Source organism: Amblyraja radiata, chromosome 25, assembly GCF_010909765.2.
Source record: "Amblyraja radiata isolate CabotCenter1 chromosome 25, sAmbRad1.1.pri, whole genome shotgun sequence".
Lineage (NCBI taxonomy): Eukaryota > Metazoa > Chordata > Chondrichthyes > Rajiformes > Rajidae > Amblyraja > Amblyraja radiata.
This window is the reverse complement of record NC_045980.1, coordinates 36,365,231-36,392,276: the sequence shown is the minus strand read 5'-3', so window position 1 is coordinate 36,392,276 and position 27,046 is coordinate 36,365,231. Positions and strand designations below refer to the sequence as shown.

Here is a 27,046-nt window from a genome sequence, read left to right as displayed (position 1 = left end):
ATAGTGGCCAGTGAACAATGCCCATTCTGTGAGCTGCCCTAGTGTGGCAAACATTCCCATTCCCAGCGACCACCAAAACCCTCATGCTGCTTCAACACAACATTCAGCTCGTGTGGAATATTGAAACGTGAAATGATTGTTGCTACAACACATTTCCAGGCACCCATCTTCAATGGTGCTGATTTGCAACTCATCTTTACTGTAAGAGCAGGATTGGATTCCCCTGAGGCGGGGTGTGAGTCGGCTGCCACACATGAAGAGGATGGGGGGTGGGGGACGGGGAATGGGGCAGCCTCAGAGGGATCAGCTGCTGGCAGGTGAGGCAGGGCATGAGCTGGGTAAACGGCTGCTCCTTATTCTCGGGCCGGTCATGTCCCACCGACACACATCACAAGATAGGAGCAGAATTAGGCCATTCGGCCCATCGTCTACTCTGCCATTCAATCATGCCTGATCTATCTCTCCCTCCTAACCCCATTTTCCTTGCTTCTCCCCATAACCCGACTCAGTCTGAAGAAGTGTCTAGACCCGAAACATCACCTATTCCTTTTCTCCTGAGATGCTGTCTGACCTGCTGAGTTACTCCAGCATTTTGTGTTTATCATTCCAGCAATACCATCCACAATGGCAATTGTTTGTTAAAAAGTGATATTTCCCTGATGATAAATTGGGGAAGGTTTGGCACGGACATGGTGGGCCACAGGGCCTGCTCCAGTGCTGCGCTGTTCCCTGCTCTGTGATTAGGCCCAGGTTATGGGGAGAAGACAGGAAAATGTGGTTGCGAGGGGAAGGTAGATCAGCCATGGTTGAACGGCGGAGTAGACTTGATGGGCCGAATGGCCTAGTTCTGCTCATGACTTACAAACTATGTGTTTATGTTCAGAGGGACCTGGGTGGTCTTACACATGGAATAAGCTGGGTTAACATGCAGGTGAGGGCAGCAATTAAGAAAACCATCTTTATTGAAAGAGGATTTTAATAGAGATCAAGACATTTTGCTCCATTTACACGGGACCCTGGTGTAGCTACATCAGCTAAACCATGTACAAGTCTCATCTTACTAAGGAATGTGAAAGTGCAAGGGAGGGGTGTAGCAAAGACTCATCAGGTTGGATTTTGAGATGGCAGGTTTGCTGCACAAGATGTGCAGTGTATGGATCTGTACTTTCCAGTTTAGGAGAATATTAGGTGCTATTAAACTGCATCAAATTCTTACTGGATTTAACAAGATAACAACAAAGACAGTACATCCCTTAGCTAGAGTGTAAGACCATGGTTGGTCTGAAAATAATTTGGCCATTTAGGTCAGGTGAAATTTGGTGTGTTACGAATCTCCAATGGGCTGGAAACTCAGCCAAGTCTGATAGACTTCAGATTTAAAGAGATTCAAGAGACATGTACAGGAAAGGGGCCTCGAGGTTTAAAGTGAATTGGCCATAATCTTAGACTGGGCAAGCTGGCATAGCACTTTGACAACAGGCCATACAACACAACTTGTCCATGCTGCTCACGATGACCATCTAACCAGTCCCATTTTCCTTGTGTTTGGCCCATATCCTCCTGAATCTTTCCTATCCATGTACCTGTCAAAATGTCTTAATTGTCATTCATAGTATCTGCCTCAACTACCTCCTCTGGCAGCTCATTCCATACACTCACCAGGTTGAATACAGATGGAGCCTTGGATTAAATGACTTGAATGAAAGACTGACTGTCTAGGCAGCAACCGGACAAATATCAGATTAGTTTCTGATTGAAGAATCCACATGACTCTGTGTCATGGCTTTCATGCCTTATTTATGCACTGGCATACAGGTAACCCCAGAGTGTGGCTGTTAATTCACAAATCACTATCTAAACATTTGAGATATGGAATAAAAATCACCCAGAGAACTTGTTAAAAAAACGTAGTCAACTCACATTTCTTGATATCTGCTACTGTAACATTGGGTAATCACCACTCGTACATTTAGATCACTTCAAAAGTGAATACAATTATTTTCAATAAGCTGAATTGACACAATGGGCACGCAAAGACAAATAAGGTACAAAACAAGTTTACGTGCTTAATAACGGAATCTTTATTTTAATCAATCACCATTAGACAGACACGTGGCATTATTCATGCCAGTAGAAAGCATGACCTAAGCAGAAAGGCAGTCAGAGGCATCAACAGTGATTAGAGCCCATCCTCAGAGCAGATTCACACAACAGCTACCCCCAAACCACATGCTGAAGGGACTTCTGGCTGGTTTCTCCAAGAGGCCAATTGATACACCAGCTCTTCTGTGCATCACTTCACCAGGTTAAATAAAACATACACAACCAAAGGATTCTTTATATGATATGGCTCCACTTGCACCTTAAAAAAAAAACCTATCCACTCCTACATTTGCACAGAGTTTAGTTTTACACAAAGCATGCTGTAAATTGGCAGGTGTGCAAAGTCCCAATGGACTGGTGCTGCATGGCAGGTAACAGTAACAGATAAATGCCTAAAAGTATTTAGTGGATGGACATTTGGGTGTAAGGAAATGAGTCTATTTTAAACTCTGAGGGACACAAGTTAGTTTATTATCACCAACCGTGTAGTATCTTGTAACCTGGTCACTTCACAACTGCTGGTGTTGGCCAATACACCATTATATTCCTAAAGCATCCTAACAAACTAATATCTACTCGTGAAGATTTGAGGCTCTTAATTTTGATATGGGCAATATCTGCATTTAACAATTATGCTTAGTAAAATCGTTATGAAAAACACCATTAGGTACAAATATTTAGAGCACCCCAGACTGTTCCTACCACGTAACCACCTTAGCAGAACCAAATAAACCTTCCCCAAAATGACTGCGGCAATTGATAGCCCCTACACACACACACACACAAGATGCCAACATTGACATTTCATCGGGAACATTTTCAAAAAGCCTATTTTAATAACTAATTAAACCAAAACAACAACATCCAGTAGTTAAAAGTACCACAACCTTCCAAAGTGATTTGAATAAATGTTTTACACAGAAAAAACTAAGATTTATAATGAAATAAAGCACTTCTTGAACAAGATATATTAATAGAACAAAGTAATGGAGTAAAACAAGCTCATATCAGTAGTTGACACAACTACCATAGTATTTGACGAGGGGGTTCACAGAGTGTAAACGCATCATTTTACAGAGTGGAGCAAGAGGGATCCCTGTACAAGTCCACAACCCTCACTGGATTCATGTGGGAAGGCAGACAACTTTTCTCTCCATGAAGGAAAATCACAAAGACACAGAGTGCTGGAGTAACTCAGCGGGTCAGGCAGCATCTCTGGAGAACATGGATAAACAATTCCGGCTTGAGACCCTTCTTTAGACGGGTTGATTGACCGTGGGGTGGGGAGAAGAGGTGAAATCTGGAAGAAAGGAGGGGCAGGACAAAGCTTGGCAGGCAATAGATGAACCCAGGCAAGGGGAATTTTTGATAGCCAAATGTTTGGACAAAGTTCAGAGATGAATCGACAGAAGTTGAGATAAAAAGGATTGCAGTTGTGAATTGTGAAGCAATAGTAGGTGGAAGGGGAGGGGGTGGGGAGAAATAGGTGCGAGCCAAGTGGTGTACAGTGGAGGGGGGAAGAGACAGTCTGAAGAAGTGTCCCCACTCAAAACATCACCCATCCATGTTCTCCAGTGATGCTGCCTGACCCGCTGAGTTACTCCAGCACTGTGTTCTTTTTTTTTGCATCTGCAATTCCTTGTTTCTACCAGGAAAACTCACATGGTATCTTTTAGCAGCAAAAGCAATAAGTAAATGTAAGGAACTATAACTGCTATAGCCCCTAGTCCCAAGAGGGAAGTTTGTAAGATAAGCGCGATATCTAACGGGACTATGCCATTTGTTCAACCTTTTTCCAAAAAATGATTCAAAACGAGTCTCAGCTTGGCCGATGTGGTAAATTGAACCTTGGAACGTTTAAACTTGAGAACAAAGCCTGTCCAACTTCCAACATCTGCAATTTTGTTTTGCATATGAGGCATCCGTAACTGTAGGGGGGGGGGGGGGGGGGGGGGGGTAGAGTAGAGAACACAAAAAAAATCTTCCTGCAAGAACAGTGTGCAGTTTGTCTCCAAACCAAACCTAAGATATATTTGGCTCAAGGTGGTGCAGCACAGATTCAGTAGATAGATAAGTGGACACAAAGTGCTGGAGTAACTCAGCGGGTCAGGCAGCATCTCTGGAGAACATGGATAGGTGACTGTTCAGGTCTGAAGAAGGATCTCAGCATGCGAGGGCATTGTACACATGCTGGTCTCATCTCTTCTCTGCTACCTAACCCGATTTCAATTCCAATACAAGAAATGTTCTCCGTTTAAATTTTTACCAACCCTGTTATACACACAGGTAGTAAAACATAAAAGGACACAAAGTGCTGGAGTAACTCAGCAGGTTAGACAGGATCTCTGGAGAACATGGATAGGTGACTTTTGGGTCGAAGCCCTTCCTCAGATCGGAAACATCACCGATCCATGTTTTCCAGAGATGCTGACCAATCCACTAAATTACTCGAGCACTTTCTTCATTTTAAGTATGAAGTATCTTCAGTTCCTTGTTTCTTCACTGGAAAGATACCAAGAATGAGGGGGTCACCCTGTGACCATGAAGTTAAAGAACAATCAGTTTATATGCACTGAAGTTTAGAAGTATAAGAGAATCCATCTCAAAGCATTTAAGATTCAGAGATAGAATAGATGCATGGAAGTCAATGTCAAAATCAAAATTAGACAACCAAGTTTTCATTAGGGTGTAGGGCCTCAGCATGGAGACAAGAAAGCAATGAATGTTTGTAATTAAAGGCCTATGCAAGCAACAAATTTCTAGTCGCTGTTCAAGGGATCAATTCCTGAATGGCAGAATGAAAAATGTAATTAATATGTTTTCGGATTACACGGTCAGGACTCCTGAAGAAATTCTCAGCCACAGTGGGAGGGCAGCATGTCCCTGTCTATCAAAGAGCAAGTGGCATCGCAGCACAGTGGCTGTTGACTCGGTGATTATTGCAAGGATGTGAACGTGAAGAACAAGTTCCCCTATCCTCTGCCACACAAGGCCACTCGGGCAACAATCAACTAGGATTCAATTTGAGAGCAGAGGAAGATTAGCCACAAGCACTGAACTTCTGTGGTTGCAGAAGGCATCAAATTAATTAATATGCAGACAGATGGAATGCAAACATTGAACATTGCCCTGATCTACAAAATATATTCTTGATAAATTGCACTCTTTTAAAAATCCCTTTTCTTTGACAGAGTTCACGACTGGAAACTTGATTGCTTGTGATATTCATAGGTAATAAAGTCGGTCAGCTAACGCCAGACTGGGCTCTCGATGAATACTCTGCCCCACCAAGAATGCCAGCTTGTGGGCATACTGGCAAGGGGCGGGCACACGGATCACACCCTAGAAAACAATAGGTTTGTTCACAATCATTAGGATTTGAAAATATTGAACTTCTAATACAAAATGTCATTGTTTCTATTAAACTTTAGGTGAAATGAAATTCTTTTGAATAATTTTTAAAAGTGGCCTTTGCACTCCATCTGCAATTGAGAGCCTGCTCCAATCTGCAACACAGGTTGCTTAAAACATGGTGAATTGCATTCAATCCGTTTATTTGTACTGGCAACTCAGTTTGCATTTTATCCAATTTCAATTTAAATCCTCTGAAATGTTCTTGTTTATGTTTTTTAAAATATAGGTTTGCTTCAACTTTCCAACGTAAACAGCCAACCATTTGCTCTGAAACTATTCTCCCTTGTTCTAGATTTCTTCCACCACCGACAGGGAAATGCCTTCACCTTGTCAAGCCCCACAGAACTGGAATGTTTCAACCGGTTCATCTCCCACACCAATTCCAAAGAGTTTAGTCCCAACCTCCCCTCACAGAATCATTAATGTTCAAAGAATCGACATAATGAACCTTTTGCTTTAATGAATGGGCATCTCCCCATGCATTGTATTTCATGTAGTCTCACTAACTACTAGTTGTAGAAGGATTTACTAGACCTACTTTTACACCCCGTCCTTGCATTAAGGCCAATTTCATTACACACTAAATTCTGCTTTAAATACTGATACATCTCAGTCTATCCCCATTTCATCTTTCAAGCAACCTTGTCCTCTTCCAATGCACACTGAATATTGAGTGGTGACAGTACACATGGGCAGAGATGAATGGCCAGGAAAAAGTATATTGAAGATGCAAATGACAGAGAGAACTGAGACATGCACAAAGTTAAGTTAAAAATAAGTCTACACTCAATAATTTGCAGGCACTCTTTAAGGAGGACTATTTTAAAACACCAAGGTGGGTGGATTCAGTATTTGTAGTGAGGATTTCACTTACCGGCCAATTGTAATACATGTGGCACAACTTGTAGGTTAGCCGCTGCATATAATCTGGTTTCAGGTTACTGTTGTCAAACACCACGTTATAGTGTGTCGGTGTGACAGTACCAACCTTCACCGACTGGCTAACTATATAGAAGTCATACCTGAATCATGGGGAAAGAACATGCCAACGTTTGATATTTACTTCCAATATTTTAGCAGCTAAAATCCTAACATTTTGCACAAATCTCTGATACATTACCATTCTGGTCTTGTGACATCTGTATCAATGACAGTTCCGGGTGGCGGGTTCTGTAATCTTCCTCCCGCTTGTGAAAAAAATCTGGCATTGACACGCTTCTTCACAACAATCACTGATAGCTTTGGACTAAAGAGGGAAAATATACACATTAAATCATTAAAAAACTCAATGAATGAATGTTTGAGAATGTTTGCATAACTTACTTGTAGTCGGGCAGGTATTTCAAACAATCCAGCAATTGTGGAACCTCGTAATTTACCACTGTGTTGAGCTGTCCATCACCAACTCCATCACGGTACACAATGATGCGACCAGGCAGACACTTGTTGCATGCGTGCCACGCCTTTAACGCAGCTAGGAAACAAACACACTCACTTAAGCAACACCACTGAACTTACCAAAAGGGAACTGTTCTAATGCTTTTGAGTTAAACTCAAAAATTTGAATCCAAATAAAATCTGCAGGACATTGAAGTGTCTGTCGTTTTCTGAGAGTTACAGCCATACACCACATAGCTATCTGGATATTTGCCAACATTAGCTCCACCGGCTTCAATGTCCTGGCAATTCAAAAGCTTGGATGTTGAATCTGTCTCCAAAACCCACAGCTATGAGGTACTGATTTTTGACCGTTTCAAGACTGCCCGACTTCAATGCCAATTATATCAATTTGTGATGATATCAGCAGCACCACCCGCCCTCCAAAACCTCAGAATTACCCTGGAAGATGATGTTTAAAATTGCATTTTTCACTACATAGAAACCCTCATCTCCTCTGTCATTCAATAAGATTGTGTTTGATATTTTACTTGCATCATGTTCTGCATTTCCCACATATCCTTTGGTTGCCCCAGCATCTAACAAATCTATCAGTCTTTGACTCTACACAATAGTTGCGTTCATAAGAAAACTAGCATTTATGATAAACTGCATTCTAAGAACAATGATGTCAATGGGGTAAAGGGGGTCGAGAGTGCAGCAATAACTATGTTATTTATCTCCCAGCAGGTCTTCAAAAATAAGGCCTTTCCAACAGCTAAAAGTTTATTTCTGTTATTGCAAGCTAAAAGGACTGAAGCCTGTATCTGACATCATACCGCGTGTAGCAATAGAAGTGAACGTTGGTTTACGTGCAGCAAAAGTGGCAACCCATGGTATTAAAAGTCAATGGGGGGCTTGCCCTAAACGTTCACAACACCGAGGAGCCGACTAGCAACTTCAGGAAGGGAAAGCAGAGGATTCATCAGCCCGTCTTCATCAACAGGATGGGGGAGAGAGTCAACAGCTTCAAGCTGTTGTCCTAATCATTTATTGTATATTTTCCATATTATTAATAGACCAAGTGCATCTCCAAGTCTGGTCAAAAGTTGATGTAAGTAGTATGTACACCCCTACCTTGCAAGCAAACTTTCAATCCGTCTACAAGTTCTTGTCCACGATCTTGAAAGATACAGCGGGAAAACCACCTAGTCACAAAACTCAGTTAAGCAGAAATTCTTCAATCACAAAAACTGGTAGATCAGTACTTTACCCTGACCATCTTGTACTACAATCCATCACCCAAAGTTTGCCAACATATTTGCACTAATGTCAAAAATAAGTTTTGGAAAGCCTGAAAGATATGCATTCAGAATCTCAAAATGATATGTAGAAACAAGGAACTACAAGTGTTAGTTCAGAGACACAAAGTGCTGGAGTAACACAGCAAGTCAGGTAGCATCTCTGGAGAACATGGATGGTTGTCAGGACCCTTCAGATTCTGATGAGATCCTTTTTTTTCTAGGAAAATGTTCCTGATGGAACAGAGAAGAGATCTGCTACATTTCTGTAACCCCAAAGCACTACTCCGTCTGTTCACAATCCATTCTAAAGCTCAACAGTTACGGGTAAGGTTGAAAAAAATTTAAAAACCTGTCGGCACTAAAAGTCTGAAATAAAACTAAATGCTGCAAACCTTTAGCTGGTTAGCATCTGTGCAGAAACAGTTGACATTTGAAATTGAAGATCCTACATCAGAGCTGTGAAAGCTTTAAAAAATAAAATAAAAAATGGGTTGGTTTATTCCAAAATGCCAAGCAAGCGTAGTGTTAAGGTGCAGGGATTTCTTCTCCGTGGATTGTCACCTTGTCGTGGTGGAGAAGCTTGTGTGGTCCTGAGAGCGATGCCATCTGGAGCTATGCTCCTAGTAGGGCCACCCATGGCGGTAAGGTCTAGGTGGAGGTCCCTGACAAAGAGCATTCCAACCAAGACCTCATTGGTGGAACAGGGGAGGATGATGGTTGACTTTAGTGAAGCGTCACAAAGGCTGGGAAGGCGGATGAAGTCTGCAGCAGAAAAGTCTTGGACTCCACGCCACTGGATCCTGACCCAGATCTGTCAAGGACCGTGGGGTGGCTGTCTGTGCACCAGTCTCCCCACGTTAAACAAAGTCACGCACAGGCATCCACCCAAAAGAGGACAGTCATACTCGTTACGAGTGACCGCCGATGTATGTATGTATGTATGGGATTGCTGGTCGGTGTGGACTCGGTGGGCTGAAGGGCCTGTTTCTGCGCTGTATCTCTAAACAAAACTAAATTTAAATCCTATGCAGGGTTGTAGATGAATAGTTCATATTGCTACAGAGTGGCTTCTTTTAAAAGGAAACAGTTAATTGACAAGCTTCTGAAACTGTGACCATTTAATTTTATTTCAACCTAACAACTCAGGGCAGAACTATGATATTTCAGTTGAGGTGAAAGAATGTTTTGGACAACATTCCCAAATAGTAATAGTTTTCCAATGACAAGTTCAATTAGAGCTCACCTGGTTATTGTCTGATTAAGACTGGCAACAAATCCTGCAATTGATTTTCTTCCAGCAGCATTATCATGGTAACAGTCAATTCCAATCACCATCAGCTGTTTGAGCTGTAAAATATTCACCATGTAAAAATCACCCATGGTTTTAGATACAATTAAGTATAAATAATCTACACTGCAACATTTATCCAAATTCTAAAGTGAGAATCACTACATCTCAGAAACAATCTGCAATCCAGGACCATCAGTATGGCTGGGACAATTCAGAAATATTACAATTTTGAAGCTATTTTCAATTAAAAGAAATTGAGGGGAAAAAAAACACACAACACTACCTGAAGATGTCAATAACTACCAATGTGCAGTACAGGTTTGTTTCTGCAGTGTTTCACAACTTATCATGCCTAGTTTTGATTAAACAGCAACACATGTTGGTGTTGTCTGTATTTCAACTTTTTAATGAAGTGCTGAGCATTTGGGATGTCAATGACTGATATTTCCACTAATGTTCTTTACACAAGTATATCCAGTCAAATATTGGATGAGTGAGATTGATGGTAATTAATAATCCGAGGAATAGCTCTGATGAACAAGTCTCCCAGCTCCTGTTTAGAAGAATAAAACAAGTGGACAAGATTTGAAGCATTGAGGCATGTCCAGTCTTGACTAGACAGAGCCACAAGGCTCTTGAGGAAGGAAAATAAATGCAAGGCATTGTTTTTATTTCTGGTCTCCAACAAATTCCATTGTTAAAGTCATAAAACACAGAAACAGGCCCTTTGGTCCAACTCGTCAATGTCGACCAAGATGCCCCATCTAAGCTTGTCCATTTGCCTGCATTTGGCCCATATCCCTCTAAACCTTTTTTATCCATTGACAATAATTTCACAATTCACAATGTTAGTATCTGAATTCCCACGCACTCAGTCAGTGAGCTTGCACTTGTCCAATCTGGAATTTAAATGCCTCCATAACTATTGCAAGCACCGTGCCTTGAAACATTACTGAATAATTGACACTTCCACTGTTTTCTTGGCTTTGTGGTCATTTGATTCCACGCTGCAGATGACTTAAACAATGCCTCATTCTCCCGTACCACAATACCAGAAAGGTCTAATATTTAAGGGTGTATGCTGCTTTGATCTTTATGAAAAGCTGAAACTTTCAAGGGATCACTAGACCAAGTGGGACCCCTCACTCACCCGTTCCCCCAACGCAATATTCCACCACTCACCCATAGCCCCCAACTGTGCAGGGGCTGCTCATTTCCCCTTATTCACCCAACCTCATTTTAAACTTTTAAAAAAAATGCTATTGCACTTGCTAGGGCTGGCAGGACTCGGTGTCCTGGGATTGCAACATTGTAGCGGGTAGGGCTACAATCCCATTGTGACGTCATAGCTGTAACTGCCAGTGCAGATGGAAGAAATATTTCTCAAAGTGGGATTTTGTGAAGATAAAAATGTGAATAACCTGTAAAATATAACAGGAATCTGAACGAAACTTGATTAATAAAAAACACACCATAATACAATTGTGAATAAGCTGGTGTAAAAATTGTAGCGCTATCGTGTACCGTTTTGGCGTAGTTAAGGTAATTCCTGAATCACAGACAGGCAGACTCACAAACAAGTTTTAGTAATATACTAGACCAAGTGCAGACCCGTTGGGTCTGCTCCCCCAACGCAGCCGTTCCCTACCCGTAGCCCCCACGGGAGAAGTGGTCCTCCAACTCAAGCCGTTCAGGACTCAGCAGTGCGGCTGTTTTTAAATGGCGTCTTTGAGGCGAGCTGCGGGCGCCAGCAGCCGTTATGGTCGCTGGCCAGCAGGAGACGACAAAATGAGTGAGTGGGGGTGGGGGGGGGGGGGAGAAGGATTTTATTAAAAATGTGTACATAAACACGACAAAATTTAATCAGGAGTGGATACTTGGAATGAAAAGTGAAATCTCTACCGAAATGGAAAAAATCTGGGCGTTTGTGGGTCTGGTGTTGGCGTAGCAACGAATCAAAGGCTGGCACCCACAGGCTGGCAACCACAAGTCAGGCATAAACACAGCCAGCCAGCAGCCACAGAGTTTTAATATTATATAGATATATACACTAGACCAAGTGGGACCCGTTGGGCCCCATCCCCCAACTCAGAGGGGGTGGGGTGGCGTGCGAAGTCACACGGGAGGGAAGGTCTCTCTGTCAAACCTTCCCACGTGGGAGGGTGAGGTGAAAATCTCACTCTCTCCTTACTCCCCTTGAAGCTGCTGATCCCAATGTCTCTGTCACCTCCTTTCCCCTACCCTCAGTCACTCCCTCCCTCACCTCTCTCCTTTCGCACTCTCCAACTAAAGACAATGTTAAACATTTCTTCTCCAATTCCCCACTCCGTCAACTCTCACAGCTTGTGTATCGGCAGCAGAGATCACATTGTGATGTCATTTTCGGAATCTTCACAGCAGCTTGTGTAAATGAGATCCATTGTGATTGGACGACTGTGAGATGGCATTGTGACATCATCAATACAATACAATTTATTTGTCACTTGAACCTCATAGAGGCTCAAATGAAATGTTGTTTCTACAGTCATACACACATGAAAAAAAGACCCAAAAAACAACACAATTTACACAGACATCCATCACAGCGCATCTCCTCCTCGCTGTGATGGAAGGCAAAAAAACTTATCTCTCCCCTGCACTCCCCAATCCCCTCCCGATGTCAGAGTCAAAGCCCCCGGCGGGCGATGGCAATTGTCCCGCGGTCATTAAAGCAACGCTGGGCGATGCAAGGCCACGCTCCGGGTCTTGTTGTTGGAGCCCCCGGCGGGCGCTAGCAAAGTCCCGCAGCCGTTGAAGCCACGCCGGGCGATGATGTAAGGCCCCGCTCCAGGTCATCCTCGACCCCGCTACTCGGGCGGGAGAAGTCGCCGTTGCAGAAGCCTCGAAAAGCGGTCTCCCACCAGGGACCCGCGGGCTCCCGATATTACTGTCTGCCAGACCTGCGATAAGCCTCCGAATCTCCGGGGGTCGGGTCACAGCAGCGCGCCACCACAGCTCCACCCGCTCCGGACTCGGCCAGCTCCATGATGGTGAGTAGCTCCGCAGCTCCGTGACTGGAGCCCCAGGACGTTCCTGCTGGAGGCCGCTCCACGTTGCAGCCCCAACGACAACGGAGACCCGACAGGGAAAAGGTCGGGTTCTCCGTGCAGGGGAAAGATTTTAAAAGTTTCCCCCCCCACCCCCCCCCCCACGCACACACACACATACCCCATCAAAAAATATAAACTACATTAAAACGGGACAAAAAATAACAAAAAGACAAACGGACTGCAGAGGCCGCTGCGACGTGAAGCTGCTGGAAGAGTCTCCCTGTCAAAGGCAGTTATTCCTTTCAAACTGGGCTTTTAAAAAAACTTTAAACATCAATAACTTGTGAAATATAGCATCAAATCTGAAGGGAACCCGATTATCGTAACGACTGGTAAAACGCGAGTAAGGTTCTGTAAAAATCTCAGCACTATCGTGTAGCGCACACACACATAGACACATATAACCACACACACACACACAAAGATGAGAGATTTATAAGTATATAGATATAGATTTCACCTTGAAATATTTTTTAAAAATCATTTTTTGTGCAAATACGTACCGGTATCTCAACACTCCACAGTTCACCGCCCATTTTACAATTAATCTGTAAAGCAATTTTTGTGGCGATAGCCATCAGTGCCTGAGGCTTGCTCAAGGTCCGGGCAACAACACACTGACTTGGAGTTGGGCATTCAACACACAAGTATTTCTTGATTGTATCGTATTTGTCTTTGCGGTTAGATGGAAGAACACAAACCACCTGTCGAGGGACAGAAAGTTCAAAACAAAGTTTCATTCTCCCTGCTACCACTGACGCTTATTCAACAATCAATTTTCCCATAGATTCTTCCTAACATCTTTATTTTTAATACTATCCGTAATACCATCTTCCCTTAAAGAAATGGATATAGATAGCGCCATGTAACCTCGAAACATGCAAAATCTTCTCAGTGACGTTTCTGGCAGTCATCATTACCTTCTCCAGTAGTCCTGAGGACGGAGTGAACTGTAGCTCTGACACATGGAAGTCACCTGTGAGTGAATTCTTTTAACACAAGCTGGCTGCCACACACGTAACGACCATGTGACAGGAGCAAAGAGGACTAGAGACCAGGTGCTAGTGCGGACGGGGTGTAGTCATACTGACATGGACACCAATAATCTGCCCGCTGTGTGATTACAAACACGGACGAAGATATACCTACATTTCATCCCTCTCTCAATGTCCCTACTATTGTCATCCTGCCACTAAGTGCCTCAATTTTTCTCACCAAAAAATATGCAAACCAGCTTCAGTGGCCTAGCCAGGATTGGCACATTGACATGCTCCATAGACCCAGAGCAGGCTGGAAGATTGGTAATAGGTACATGATTAAGCAGCCGATGGAGAATGATTCATTCTGTATGGGCAATATTTCACTCATGATATACAATGATCCTATGCTGGAGGGGCCTGCATCTCCAGCTCTGCCTTTGCACTCATTGAAATTAAGTTATGAAAATGTTGATGTGATCTCTTACAATTCTCGTAGACTGAGTAACGTTGGACTGAAGTGCCCTCAAAAATGCCTCACTGCGATCTTCCACCTCAACCCTGCAATATAAAATGGATATTTTAGCACTGCAAGAGAAAACATTGTTTATGTTGGCAATACAATGACTAGATAATTATTTGGTGTAAAAACAATCTCATCTAAACAGCTAATAGCTGCAGAAATTAGTTACCATCAAGACAAGCATACCACTGTAATCATAAGACAAGTGACTAAAAACAGGAAATGCTAGAAATGGAGGTGGAGTGGAAAAAGAGCTAATGTCAATGCCCTTCATCAGAAAGTCATAGCCTTGCAACATAGGCTCCACAGAGCCTATCAATCTGAAGAAGGGTCCCGGCCCGAAACGTCACCCATTCTTTTTCTGCAGATATGCTGCCTTACCGTCTAAGTTAATTGAGCACCTTGTCTTTTTTTGGTATGAACCAGCTTTCTGCAGTTCCTAGTTTCTACCAATCTTCCTGCCTAGTTTTTCTAGCATTATGCTTTTATTTCAGATTTGGAATGCAGATTTTTGCTTTGATTTTAGACAGAACTGCTGGCCCCCCCCCCCCCCCCCCCCAAACTTTCCACCCAAAAAAGTATCCAAACTGAAACCATATGGAAGACAAATGTATATCCTTCCTTATTTAATTTTGATTGGAATTGATCAAGGTAACAAAAGGGTGTTTTGGATGTGACATTTGGCAGCTCTCGCTTGACCAGGTGCAGAAAAAGTTCATGGGAATCAGCAAAATAAGATTAGACGTATTACCTCTTGTCTGGGAATGTGTTGAAGGGTGGATGGTAAATGTAAACATGAATTAGATGGGGAGATAAAGAAGCTTGTTGAACTTTCTGTGAGGAGTTACAGTAGATTACCTGTTCCCCCTACAATACAATACAATACAATTTTATTGTCATTTGAGCCTCAGTGAGGCTCAAACGAAATTCTGTTTCCACAGCCATACAAACAAAGACAATTCCTAGACATACACACAATTTAGTTCACACAAACATCCATCACAGTGAACTCACTGTGATGGAAGGCAAAGTCTTTACTCTCCCCTGTTCTCCATGTCTCTCCCGATGTCCAAGCCCCAGGCGGGTGATGCTAAGTCCCACGGCCATTTTAGGCCGTGCCGGGCGATTTACGGCCCCGCTCCCGGTCTAAAAGTCTTGAAGTTGGAGCCCCCGGCGGGCGCTGGCATGTCCCACGGCCATGACCCCGCTCCGGGTCGTTCCAACCCCGCGACACGGGCTGGAGAAGTCGCGTTGCGAGAGCTCTGGGAAGCGGTCTCTCCCCCTGGACCCGCGAGCTCCCGATGTCCCAGTCCACCGGACCTGCGGCTGCGTTGCTGGAGCCTCCGAGCCCCAGGAGTCGAGTCTCAGCAGCGAGTCACCACCGCTCCCCACGCTCCGAGGCCGGCCAGCCCCACGATGTTGAGTAGTCCGCAGCTCCGCAGTCTCCCGAGCCCCCGGGTCGTTCAGGTTGAAGGCCGCTCCACGGTGCTAGGCCCCAACGACAACGGAGAACCGACAGGGAAAAGGTCGGGTTTCCCAGACAGGGAAGAGATTTAAACAGTTTCCCCCTGCCCCCCCCCCCCCCGCCCCCCACATATACACATTTAAAACCAGTATTAAAAAACACCAAACACTACATTTAACTAGACAAAAAATAAAAAAAAGACAGACAGGCTGTAGGGGCCGCTGCAACGGGTGAGTCGCGCCGCCGCTAGTTTTATCTTACAGCTTGTGGCTTAGAAATAATACTGTCAATGGGAGGCTTATGATTGGCTCAGAGAAGGGATGGTGGCGTGGGCCACCTGAAAGGTGAGATAGAATAATGTCCAGGTGCCCTTGTATTGTGTTTGACTTGTATCAACCCGAGTAAAATATAACTTGAATAAGATTAACATAAGCGAAAAGTATGTTATGACTAATGAAATAATTGGTACCCATGAAGTAGATAGTATATTTTCGTATTGTTGTATCGAACAAAAAACAAAAGTTGTTTACTGCACATTATAACTGTCGGCTATTTATGCTATGAAGTCAGAGCTGGTGAGCAGTTTTACTGCAGCCATCTCTCCATATCATGCAATAAAATCTCCAAGCAAATCTAGTCTCCGCTTTTCATTTTCCATTAATTTCCCTCTAAATTAATTTCTTCCACACCACCTCATCAGCATGTACAGCCTTCAAGTGATGGGAAGAACATTGTCTGTATGTCAAAGGTATGTGGCAGTATTATTTGCCTTGCACTAATTGTGCGACCTGTTATCAAGCAAAGCCAAAAGTCCGTAGCCTCCTTTTGCTCTGGTATTTTATTGCATTCTTCACATGTTTAAATTATGTTTTATTTTTAATTTTCTATTGTACATCGTGTTGTTACTTGCGAGCAAAGCACCAAGGCAAATTCCTTGTACAGGTGCACAACCTTTTATCCGGAGTTCCGGAAACCGAAAAATTCCGAAAACCGGCCATTTTTTCCAGGATGTCGTCTGCACACCAAAGCTCGCGTTTGGCGCCAAACTTGACCCGAAACGACCCACGGTCAACCCAGGTCTGTACTACTGTAGCGGCTGCCTCCTCCCCGGAGACCGGGGAGACACTTAAACATCTGTAAATCATTGCTTAAATGTTAGTCAGTTAGTTTGATGGGCTTTTATGTGAAGGGGGGGTGAAGGGGGAAACTTAAATTCTTAGTCCCCTACCTGGTCGGAGAGGCGGGGAGCGGGCAATGCCTTACCGGGTCGCCGTGCAGTAAGCTCCGGAGCGCTGTGGCCGCCAACTCCCAGCTGGGGCTGCGGGCGGCGCCGGTTGCAGCTCCGACCCCGGCAACTCTACCCCTGGCTGCGCGGCGCTCCAAATCCAGCGCGGCCCGCGGCCGGACGCCTGCAGCCCCAGCCCCGCGATGTTTTGTGTCAGCGGCCACAGTGCTCCGGAGCTTACCGCACGGCAACCCGGTAAGGCATTGCCCGCTCCCCGCTGGTATCCCAGCGCTGCGACGCCGTCGACTCCCAACATTCGCGGAGCTGGGGCTGCGGACGTCCGGCCGCGGGCCGCGCTGGATTTGGAGCGCCGCGCAGCCAGGGGTAGAGTTGCCGGGGTCGGAGCTCCAACCGGCGCCGCCCGCGGCCGGACGCCCGCAGCCCCCAGCTCCACGATGTTGGGAGTCGGCGGCCACAGCGCTCCGGAGCTTACTGCACGGCGACCCGGTAAGGCATTGCCCGCTCCCCACCTCTCCGACCAGGTAGGGGACTAAAAATTAAAGTTTCCCCCTTCACCCACCACATAAAATCCCTCCAAACTAACTGACTAACATTTAAGCAATGATTTACAATGATTCCCCGGTCTCCGGGGAGGAGGCAGCCGCTCCAGACTTTTCAAGCCGCCCGCGCTACCTACCTAATCTACGCTAAAAATCTTCCATTCGGAAATTCCGAAATCCGACAAGTGTCTGGTCCCAAGGCTTTCGGATAAAAGGTTGTGCACCTGTATGTATACATACTTGGCTAATAAAATGTAATCAATTCAATTCTAGAGGGCTTGATGCACGTGGATATACTGTTTCATCAGCTGAGAAATAGTTTAATGATCAAAGAAATAGATATCAATTTGACATTGCTTTTAAGACATGTCTATCCTAGTTACTTTTCCCTACTTACTCCACCAGTAAAATTGGTAACAGTATTTGTGGTATGTTGGGTGCATTACTTCAGAAAATGCAAAGATGCTGCCTGTCCTGCTGAGCTACTCCAGCGTTTTGTGTCTACCTCTAGTTATTTAAAATCTACATCCAGAATGTCTGAATACTTACATTAATGGCTTCTCCATCCTGATGCCCATTGCCTTCACTACTTTTCCCAAAGTTTGAAAAAGACTGCGAGCCACATCAGTATTTCTTCGGGTAAAAACCAACACCCAATTTTCCAGCGGAACAGGGTTGATCAGGAAGGAACCTCTGGTTTCTCTGGACCACTCTGCTGCTTGGGGATTATAATCAAACTGAAAGGCAATGAGATTGATGTATTGCACATAAAATACAACTCAAACATATCCACATTGGATGTTGGTGTCAGAAACTCAATCCTATAAAATGTGTCTGGATGTAATTTTGAAGTGCAATGATTTTCGGAGCTGAAAGGCTCTGTTTATTTAAAAAAAACAGATATGGAACCAAAGCAGATAATGGTGCTCACCCACCCATCGATGAGCCACAATGTGGCTGAATTGCAGAATTAGCTTGAGTATAGCCTCTGCTAGTTCCCAACTTGTGGTACTACAAGTACATCCTCACTCTAGGAACCTGCCACACTCTTGCTAGCAGCCATCCCATCACAAAGACCACATGTTAACAATATATCCCCACTTTTATTCTACCATCTGATCACAATTCATACCACACACTTTTCCCCAGGCTAAATTGGTGTATTGCTGGACAGTGGCTGGAAGTGTTTCATTGCCACTGACGTTCATAAGCCTTGTTATGGTATTCACAGACCAATCACCCACAGGTGTTCTTTATGTTCGCATTTGATTTAAATATTCTTGGTTCTTGGTTTCATGATCCTCCAAAATATTCCAAATGGAATTTAAACTGGAGATGGTACCCCATCTCCCCCCTCCCCCACAACTCTCTCCCCCTCCCCTCTCTTCCCCCACCCCTCTCTCCTCCCCTTCTCCATCTCCCTACCCTCTTCCTCTCCTCCCCCTCCTCCTCCCTCTCCCCCATCCCTCTCCCCCACCCCCTTCCCTCTCTACCCCACCCGCTTCCCCCTCTCCCTCAGCCCCCTTCCCCTCTTCCACCACTCCCCCTACCCCTCCCTCCTACCCACTCTTCCACTTCTCTCCCCCCCCCTCCCCCTCCCACTCTCCCTCCCCACTCTTACAGCCATTCATAACCAGTTTGCCAGCAAATGCCCATTGCATATGACAACATTACCATTTTTCCACCTTGTTGGATCTTCTCCGTAGGTACAACTCTGCCAGAGAGAGAGTGCAATTTGGAATCGAACTGGATGCCCCAATCTGACAGTTCTTTCTGTACATTTTCATCACTGTTTTTAAAATACAAAAAGACCTTTAATCCCTTTTTGCAGTTTCCTCTTTACAGCCTTAATTTCTATATTTACTTCGAAATTAAAGAATTAAATCAAAACCAGTTTGCAAAGAAACTTAATCGAAGAATTCCTCACATTACGTTCTTCTTACAATGCAAGCACTGCAAGCCCCATTTCCATTCTAACTCTTGCACTGACCGAAATCACAGAAGTAAATGGAAATCCTAGTTAGTTAGAATAATTCAGCATAGAAACAGTCTCTTCCTCCTCCCAACTCTTCCACGTCGGTCAAAATGTCCATCTAAACTAGGTCCATTTATCCACTAAACCTTTTTTATCCAGACGTCTTAAAATTGTACCTTCCTCCAGCTTCCTCTGACAGCTCGTATCATATACCCAACACCCACAACGTGAAACAGGTTCCTCTCAAGCCCTTTAAATCTTTAATAAGAAGATCATAAGGATAGGAGTCCATACTTCTGAAAGCCAAGGAGATTCCCATTTCATTCTAGAACATACCTTTGGATGTAGTCCACGAAGCGCCACAACTGCTGCTCCCTCTGTTCTGGTGTTAATCTTGTATGTGCAGATAGGTCTCTCATCACGTTGAAATCGGAACGCATTTTATCCGTCATGCCTACAAAATTAAACAAAGTCTCCAACTTGGTCAACAAGATAAAAAACAAAACTTCTGCACTTTAGTTCAAACACGAAAACCGCGGTAAAATCAGGAGTTAAGAAACTCTTTTTTGAAAAGTTGAGATGCATCTTAACGATTAGCACGAAACAAACATTTTTCATTTTCACGCGACAATAAACAAAACTAAATTGGTCAACATTTTTTTAAAGTGCAAAGTTTCTCGGAGTAACTCAGCGGGTCAGGCAGCATCTGTGGAGAACATGGATAGGTGACGTTTCACAGAGTGCTGGAGTAACTCAGCGGGTCAGGCAGCATCTGTGGAGAACATGGATAGGTGACGTTTCACAGAGTGCTGGAGTAACTCAGCGGGTCAGGCAGCAAATGTGGAGAACATGGATAGGTGACGTTTCACAGAGTGCTGGAGTAACTCAGTGGGTCAGGCAGCATCTCTGGAAAACATGGATAGGCGACATTTTGCGCCAGGACCCTTTTGGTGTTACTCCAGAATTTTATGTGCGAACATCACCCAAGTACTGCTGAGTTACTCCAACACTTTGTGTCCTTTTTTGTAAACCAGCATCTGCAGTTCTTTGTGTTCTAATCCCCAGAAAAATAAGATATTGATGAGGACCAGGGAAACAATTGCCTTGTTCCATCCGTGGAGGACGAGAGCAGAACTATGGGACACAGAGGATATGTGGGTGAAGGACCCAGCTTTGACAGCACTGGGGTAACTATGTTTACTGGATGTCCTAGGATAGAAAGCCTCATATTGGGAGCAGATGCTGCAGAAACAGAGAAATTGAGAGAGGAGATGGCACTTTTGCAAGGTGCATGGTGGGAAGAGGTGTAGTGCCTGACATAACACCTATCGCTATACCTCCTCCCTCACATCCATCCAAGGACCCCAGTAGTCCTTCCAATGAGATAGAGGTTCACGTCACCTTCTCTAACCTCATATACATTTAGCGTTCCTGATGTGACCTCATTTACATGGCTGAGACCAAGCGTTGACTAGTCGACTGTTTCACTGAACACTTGCACTTGGTACACCAAGGCCTGCAGGATCTCCTGGTCGCTAACCATTTTTTATCTATAACAAAGTCTGCGGGCAACTGGTTCTAACAAAACCTGAATAAAGTTGGTAAGATTCCAAATAATTCTATAGGTAAATCTTTCCATCAATTTGCCAGGAGGACAATAGCTGACAATCTGGTTACATGTACCCCACCTTTGCAGGTAAGACACAAGTAATGTTTAGACATAATCAAGTAGAAGCAGTTATGACACCAGCACTGAACACTTTAGCCGATGGGTTAAATTTGGGGCAGAGATCTTCAGCACTATTCAGATAGTTATTAGGATCCATCACTCAGGTACAGTATAGAGCATGAATACAAATGCCAAGACAGGTATACATTGGACGTACTATTGCGCATATGTCGCATGCTGCAGAAGAAAAGTCCATTGCAAGTTATCAGAGTAGCTACTACTGCATTGCACCAATTCATGCCTGAACCCGAGTCCAGATTCGGGTTTCAATGAATGAACACCTCTTGAAGCGGCTTCCATCACTACAGCAGCATGCGACGGCCGATCACAGCAAAGTTCTAAATATTTCACCATGATCAGCAACATTTGCAAAGTTAAATCTACATCAAGTAATGACCAATTTAGAGGTTTCTAAAGTTGCATAATGCACGATTATTACATGCAGCTCCAATGAAGTCACCTGTTAAGATTCAAAATACCTGTAAGATAGCATAGCTCAGGAATGAGGCAAATAGGTCCTAGACTAGTACCAGCAGGTCCTTGCCTTCTGGGCTGGCTAACGAGCACTGGTTGATTCACATCATCAATATCCATACTGTATTGCTGTAAAATACAAAGAGATCATTTTCTTGGGTAATATTTCCTTAAAAAGGACTTAAATTAGTTTCATAAACTAAAGGATCCATAAAAATATACAGAAGCACCTTTTTGTAGTAATCAATGTAGCTGACTTGAGTTCCTGCCTTATTAAAGGTGCTTTGGGGATTCTGAAACCAATCAATGTCATCAATTCGATAAGTCTTGTTATTGTACCTAGATGTCACCGAAATGAATGAGAATATTATATCGTCAGAGTCTATACGGCAAAGAAACAGTGTCCAACCCGTCCATAACCCTAACCCTTCTAAGCTAGTACCATTGCCAGTGTCTGACCCCTATCCATTGAAACCCCTCTTATCTATATACCTTTCCTAAATGTTAATTCTATTTCAGTGCTCGGATAAGGAGCACCAACAAAACAGGTAATCACTTTGTTTCACCGGGTAGCTAAATATGAACTAAAAAAAAAAAAACTAAGTTCAGTTAAACAATTAACACTACATAATTTGTAACATACCTGGTTAGAACTATTACTCCAACCAGTTCCTTGGAGCATGCCTCCTGAAACCGTTGTTCGCCAAACTGAGCATATAACTCATGCATGACATCGTGTACAGTATCACTACGCAGGATTTTGTGACTAACATCTGCACAGAGCATGACATTGCTCTCATACTGCAGGATTGAAGTGGTATATCCTGGCCATACCATGATTCTATTATAGGAAGAAGAACAATCATGTGTTCATATCGTTCATTAAAATCTTCCTATGTTTTCAGTTTTCCCCACATTTACATTTCAGAGGCAAATTGAGTTTACATAACACATCGAACAGTACAGCACAAAAACAGGCCCGTCAGTCCAATGTCTACCTGCACATAACCCATACCCCATACCCTGCATGTTCACATGCCTATCCAAGTGTCTTTTAAATGCCACTAATGTATTTGCTTGAACCACTATCCCTGGCAGTGTGTTTCAGACACTTACACCCTCTTAAAAAAACCCTACCCACACATCTCCTGTAAACATTGCCCCTCGCACCTTAAAGCTATGCCCTCTAGTATTTGATTTTCCCCATCTTTGGAAAAAGATTCTGACTATCCACCTTATCTATGCCTATATAATATTATATAATTCTATAATAGATATTATATAATATTATTATAATAATAGAGATTATTATAGAGATTATTATTATATCTCCAGTATTATAGAGATAGCAATCCAAGTCTGCCCAACATCTCCCTATAAGCGAATACCCCCTAATCTAGGCATAATTCTGGAAAAGAAAATTACATCTAGACAACCCCCAGTTTGTCAGAGTTATAACATTTTCTCTTTCAAATTTGTACAAAATACCGTATAATTTTAATGTTGTAATTATACAATCCCACCAATGTAGTTACTCCGAAGATAGACACAAAAAGCTGGAGTAACTCAGCGGGACAGACAGCATCTCTGGAGAGAAGGAATGGGTGACGTTTCGGGTTGAAACCTTTCTTCAGGCATATTCAGCTGAAGGGTCTCGACCCAAAACTCACCCATTCCTTCTCTCCAGAGATGCTGCCTGTCCAGCTGAGTTACTCCAGCTTTTTATGTCTATCTTCGGTTTAAACCAGTGTCTGCAGTTCCTTCCTACACAATGTAGTTACTCCAGTGAGTTGGGGGGAGAAGAGGGAGCAGGAGTGGTAGAATATAACCATATACCAATTACAACACGGAAACAGGCCATCTCGGCCCTTCTAGTCCGTGCCGAACACTTACTCTCACCTAGTCCCATCTACCTGCACTCAGACCATAACACTCCATTCCATTCCCGTCCATATACCTATCCAATTTATTTTTAAATGATAAAAACGAACCTGCTTTCACCACTTCCACTGGAAGCTCATTCCACACAGCTACCACTCTCTGAGTAAAGAAGTTCCCCCTCATGTTGCCCCTAAACTTTTGTCCCTTCATTCTCAAATCATGTCCTCTTGTTTGAATCTTCCCTACTCTCAATGGAAAAAGCTTATCCACGTCAACTCTGTCTATCCCTCTCATAATTTTAAAGACCTCTATCAAGTCCAAACTTAACCTTCTGCGCTCCAAAGAATAAAGGCCTATCTTGTTCAACCTTCCTCTGTAACTTAGGTGCTGAAACCCAGGCAACATTCTAGTAAATCTCTTCTGTACTCTCTCTATTTTGTTGACATCTTTTCTATAATTTGGCGACCACAATTGTACACCATATTCCAGAATTGGCCTCACCAATGCCTTGTACAATTTTAACATTACATCCCAACTTCTATACTCAATGCTCTGATTTATAAAGGCCAGCACACCAAAAGCTTTCTTTACCACCCTATCTACATGAGATTCCACCTTCAGGGAACTATGCAGTTATTCCTAGATCCCTCTGTTCAACTGTTTTCCTCAATTCACTACCATTTACCATGTACGTCCTATTTTGATTTGTCCTGCCAAGATGTAGCACCTCACACTTATCAGCATTAAACTCCATCTGCCATCTTTCAGCCCACTCTTCCAAATGGCCTAAATCTCTCTGTAGACTTTGAAACTCGACTTCATTATCCACAACACCACCTATCTTAGTATCATCTGCATACTTACTAATCCAATTTACCATACCATCATCCAGATCATTGATGTATATGACAAACAACAGTGGACCCAACACAGATCCCTGAGGCACCCCACTAGTCACCGGCCTCCAACCTGACAGAACAGTTATCCACCATTACACTCTGGTATCTCCCATTCAGCCACTGTTGAATCCATCTTGCTACTCCACTATTAATACCCAACAATTGAACTTTCTTAACCAACCTTCCATGTGGAACCTTGTCAAAGGCCTTACTGAAGTCCATATAGACAACATCCACCGCTTTACCCTCATCAATATCCCTAGTAACCTCTTCAAAAAATTCAAGAAGATTAGTCAAACATGACCTTCCAGGCACAAATCCATGTTGACTGTTTCTAATCAGACCCTGTTTATCCAGATGATTATATATATTATCTCTAAGTATCCTTTCCATTAATTTGCCCACCACTGACGTCAAACTAACAGGTCTATAATTGCTAGGTTTACTCTTAGAACCCTTGGAACAACATGCGCAGTACGCCAATCCTCCGGCACCATTCCCGTTTCTAATGACATTTGAAATATTTCTGTCATAGCCCCTGCTATTTCTACACTAACTTCCCTCAATGTCCTAGGGAATATCCTGTCAGGACCTGGAGATTTATCCACTTTTATATTTTTTTAAAGTGTCAATACTTCCTCTTCTTTGATCCTCATAGTTTCCATAGCTACTCTACTTGTTTACCTTACCTCACATAATTCAATATCCGTCTCCTTGGTGAATACCGAAGAAAATAAATTGTTCAATATCTCACCCATCTCTTTTGGCTCTGCAGATAGCTGTCCACTCTGACTCTCTAATGGACCAATTTTATCCCTTGTTATCCTTTTGCTATTAATATAGTTGTAGAAACCCTTTGGATTTACTTTCACCTTTCTTGCCAAAGCAACCTCATATCTTCTTTTAGTTTTTCTAATTTCTTTCTTAAGATTCTTTTTACATTCTTTATACTCCTCAAGCAACTCATTTACTCCATGCTGCCTATAATTATTGTAATCTCCCTCTTTTTCCGAACCAAGTGTCCAATTTCCCTTGACAACCATGGCTTTTTCCAATTATCACTCTTTCCTTTCAACCGAACAGGGACATAAAGATTCTGTACTCTTAAAATTTCACCTTTAAATGTCCTCCATTTCTCTTCTACATTCTTCCCATAAAACAAAATGTCCCAATTCACTCCATTTAAATCCTTTCGCATCTCCTCAAAGTCTTTCTCCAATCAAAAATCTCAACCCTTGGTCCAGTTCTGACCTTCTCCATAATTATATTGAAACTAATGGTATTGTGATCACTAGACACGAAGTGCTCCCCAACACATACCTCCACCACCTGACCCGTCTCATTTCCTAACAGGAGGTCCAGCACTGCCCCATCTCTAGTAGGTACCTCTATGTATTGCTGCAAAAAACTATCCTGCACACATTTTACAAACTCCAAACCATCCAGCCCTTTTACAGAATGCGTTTCCCAGCCTATGTGGAAAAATGAAATCTCCCACAATCACTACCTTGTGCTTACTACTAATATCTGCTTACATATTTGCTCTTCCAATTCTCGCTCCCCATTAGGCGGTCTATAATACACTCCTATAAATGTTGCTACACCTTTCCCATTTCTCAGTTCCACCCAAATAGCCTCCCTAAACGAGCCCTCTAATCTATCCTGCCGAAGCACTGCTGTAATATCTTCCCTGACAATCAATACAACACCTCCACCTCTTGCCCCTCCAATTCTATCACCCCTGAAGCAACGAAATCCTGGAATATTTAGTTTCCAATCACAGCCATCCTGCAACCGTTTCACTAATTGCCACAACATCATACTTCCAGGTGTCAATCCAGGCTCTAAGCTCATCCACCTTTCTTACAATGCTCCTAGCATTAAAATATACACATTTAAGAAACCCACCACCTCTTATTCTCTGTTTATTATCTTTTTCTTCTTTCTCCCCTACATGTTGGGTCTGAGTGCTTCCCTTCTCTGCCTCCTGCCTCACACACTGTCTACTAGCTTTCTCTATTTGAGTCCTTCCCCCCCCCCCCCCCCTCCAACTGTTCTAGAATGTGTGACAAGCTAGCAATACAATATGAACACGTGGAAATAAGTATTTAAAAATAAAAAATTACTGAGTTACACACAATCCCAATTGCCACTGTTCCATTTGAAGACCACACAAAGTTATGATAACCAAATCCAAGAAAGACAAGGCATTGTTACGCATACCTGTGCTGTGGAATCATTATGGGATCCTTAGGATTGTAGTAATTTCGGCCAATTTGCTGCAAGCACATTATCTTTAAAAGCCTGAAAGAAAACAAAATCGTAGGCTTCAGGAAATGTGACCATAACAAATCATTTAACGAGCTTACTGAAAAGTCTGCTTATCATCAACCCAGTAAAGTATTGAATGTAAGCATCTTAAATGTAACAAATAAAGAGGAAGTTTAACCTGGCCAGTTTGAAAACAGTATGTTGATCAGACAATCAAGAAATCCAGTGAACAGGTATGTCCCACACTGAGCGACCATGCATGTAGGAACTTAGCTCATGCAAACCTTCCTTGAAAGTGGCATCACAAGTAGATAGGGTGGTCAAGCAGGCTTCGGCACATTAGTCTTCATCAGTCAGAGTATCAACTTACAGTTGTACAAGACATTAGTGAGGCCACATTTAGAGTAATGTGTTTAGTTTTGGTCATCCTGATATAGGAACATTTTGTTAGGCTGGAAAGGGTGCAGAAAAGATTTGAGGATGTTGCCC

At 43.3% G+C, this 27,046-nt stretch overlaps 1 protein-coding gene across 1 annotated transcript in view; it reads right to left on the bottom strand.

Annotated features, from left to right (window-relative positions):
- Positions 1-2,063: 2,063 nt before the first annotated feature.
- piwil1 (piwi like RNA-mediated gene silencing 1) overlaps positions 2,064-27,046 on the bottom strand; it is a 39,734-nt gene continuing 14,751 nt past the window's right edge. The window contains exons 7-21 of the mRNA XM_033043911.1: positions 26,510-26,590; positions 22,150-22,347; positions 21,737-21,845; positions 21,512-21,635; positions 19,640-19,757; positions 19,003-19,117; positions 17,878-18,065; positions 14,044-14,116; positions 13,082-13,282; positions 9,442-9,545; positions 8,032-8,102; positions 6,841-6,991; positions 6,638-6,763; positions 6,392-6,539; positions 2,064-5,445 (exon numbers count right to left, since the gene is read on the bottom strand). Coding sequence (XP_032899802.1) covers positions 5,329-5,445; positions 6,392-6,539; positions 6,638-6,763; positions 6,841-6,991; positions 8,032-8,102; positions 9,442-9,545; positions 13,082-13,282; positions 14,044-14,116; positions 17,878-18,065; positions 19,003-19,117; positions 19,640-19,757; positions 21,512-21,635; positions 21,737-21,845; positions 22,150-22,347; positions 26,510-26,590 — 1,924 coding nt within the window. The 3' untranslated portion in view covers positions 2,064-5,328. The remainder of the gene's footprint in view (positions 5,446-6,391; positions 6,540-6,637; positions 6,764-6,840; positions 6,992-8,031; positions 8,103-9,441; positions 9,546-13,081; positions 13,283-14,043; positions 14,117-17,877; positions 18,066-19,002; positions 19,118-19,639; positions 19,758-21,511; positions 21,636-21,736; positions 21,846-22,149; positions 22,348-26,509; positions 26,591-27,046) is intronic.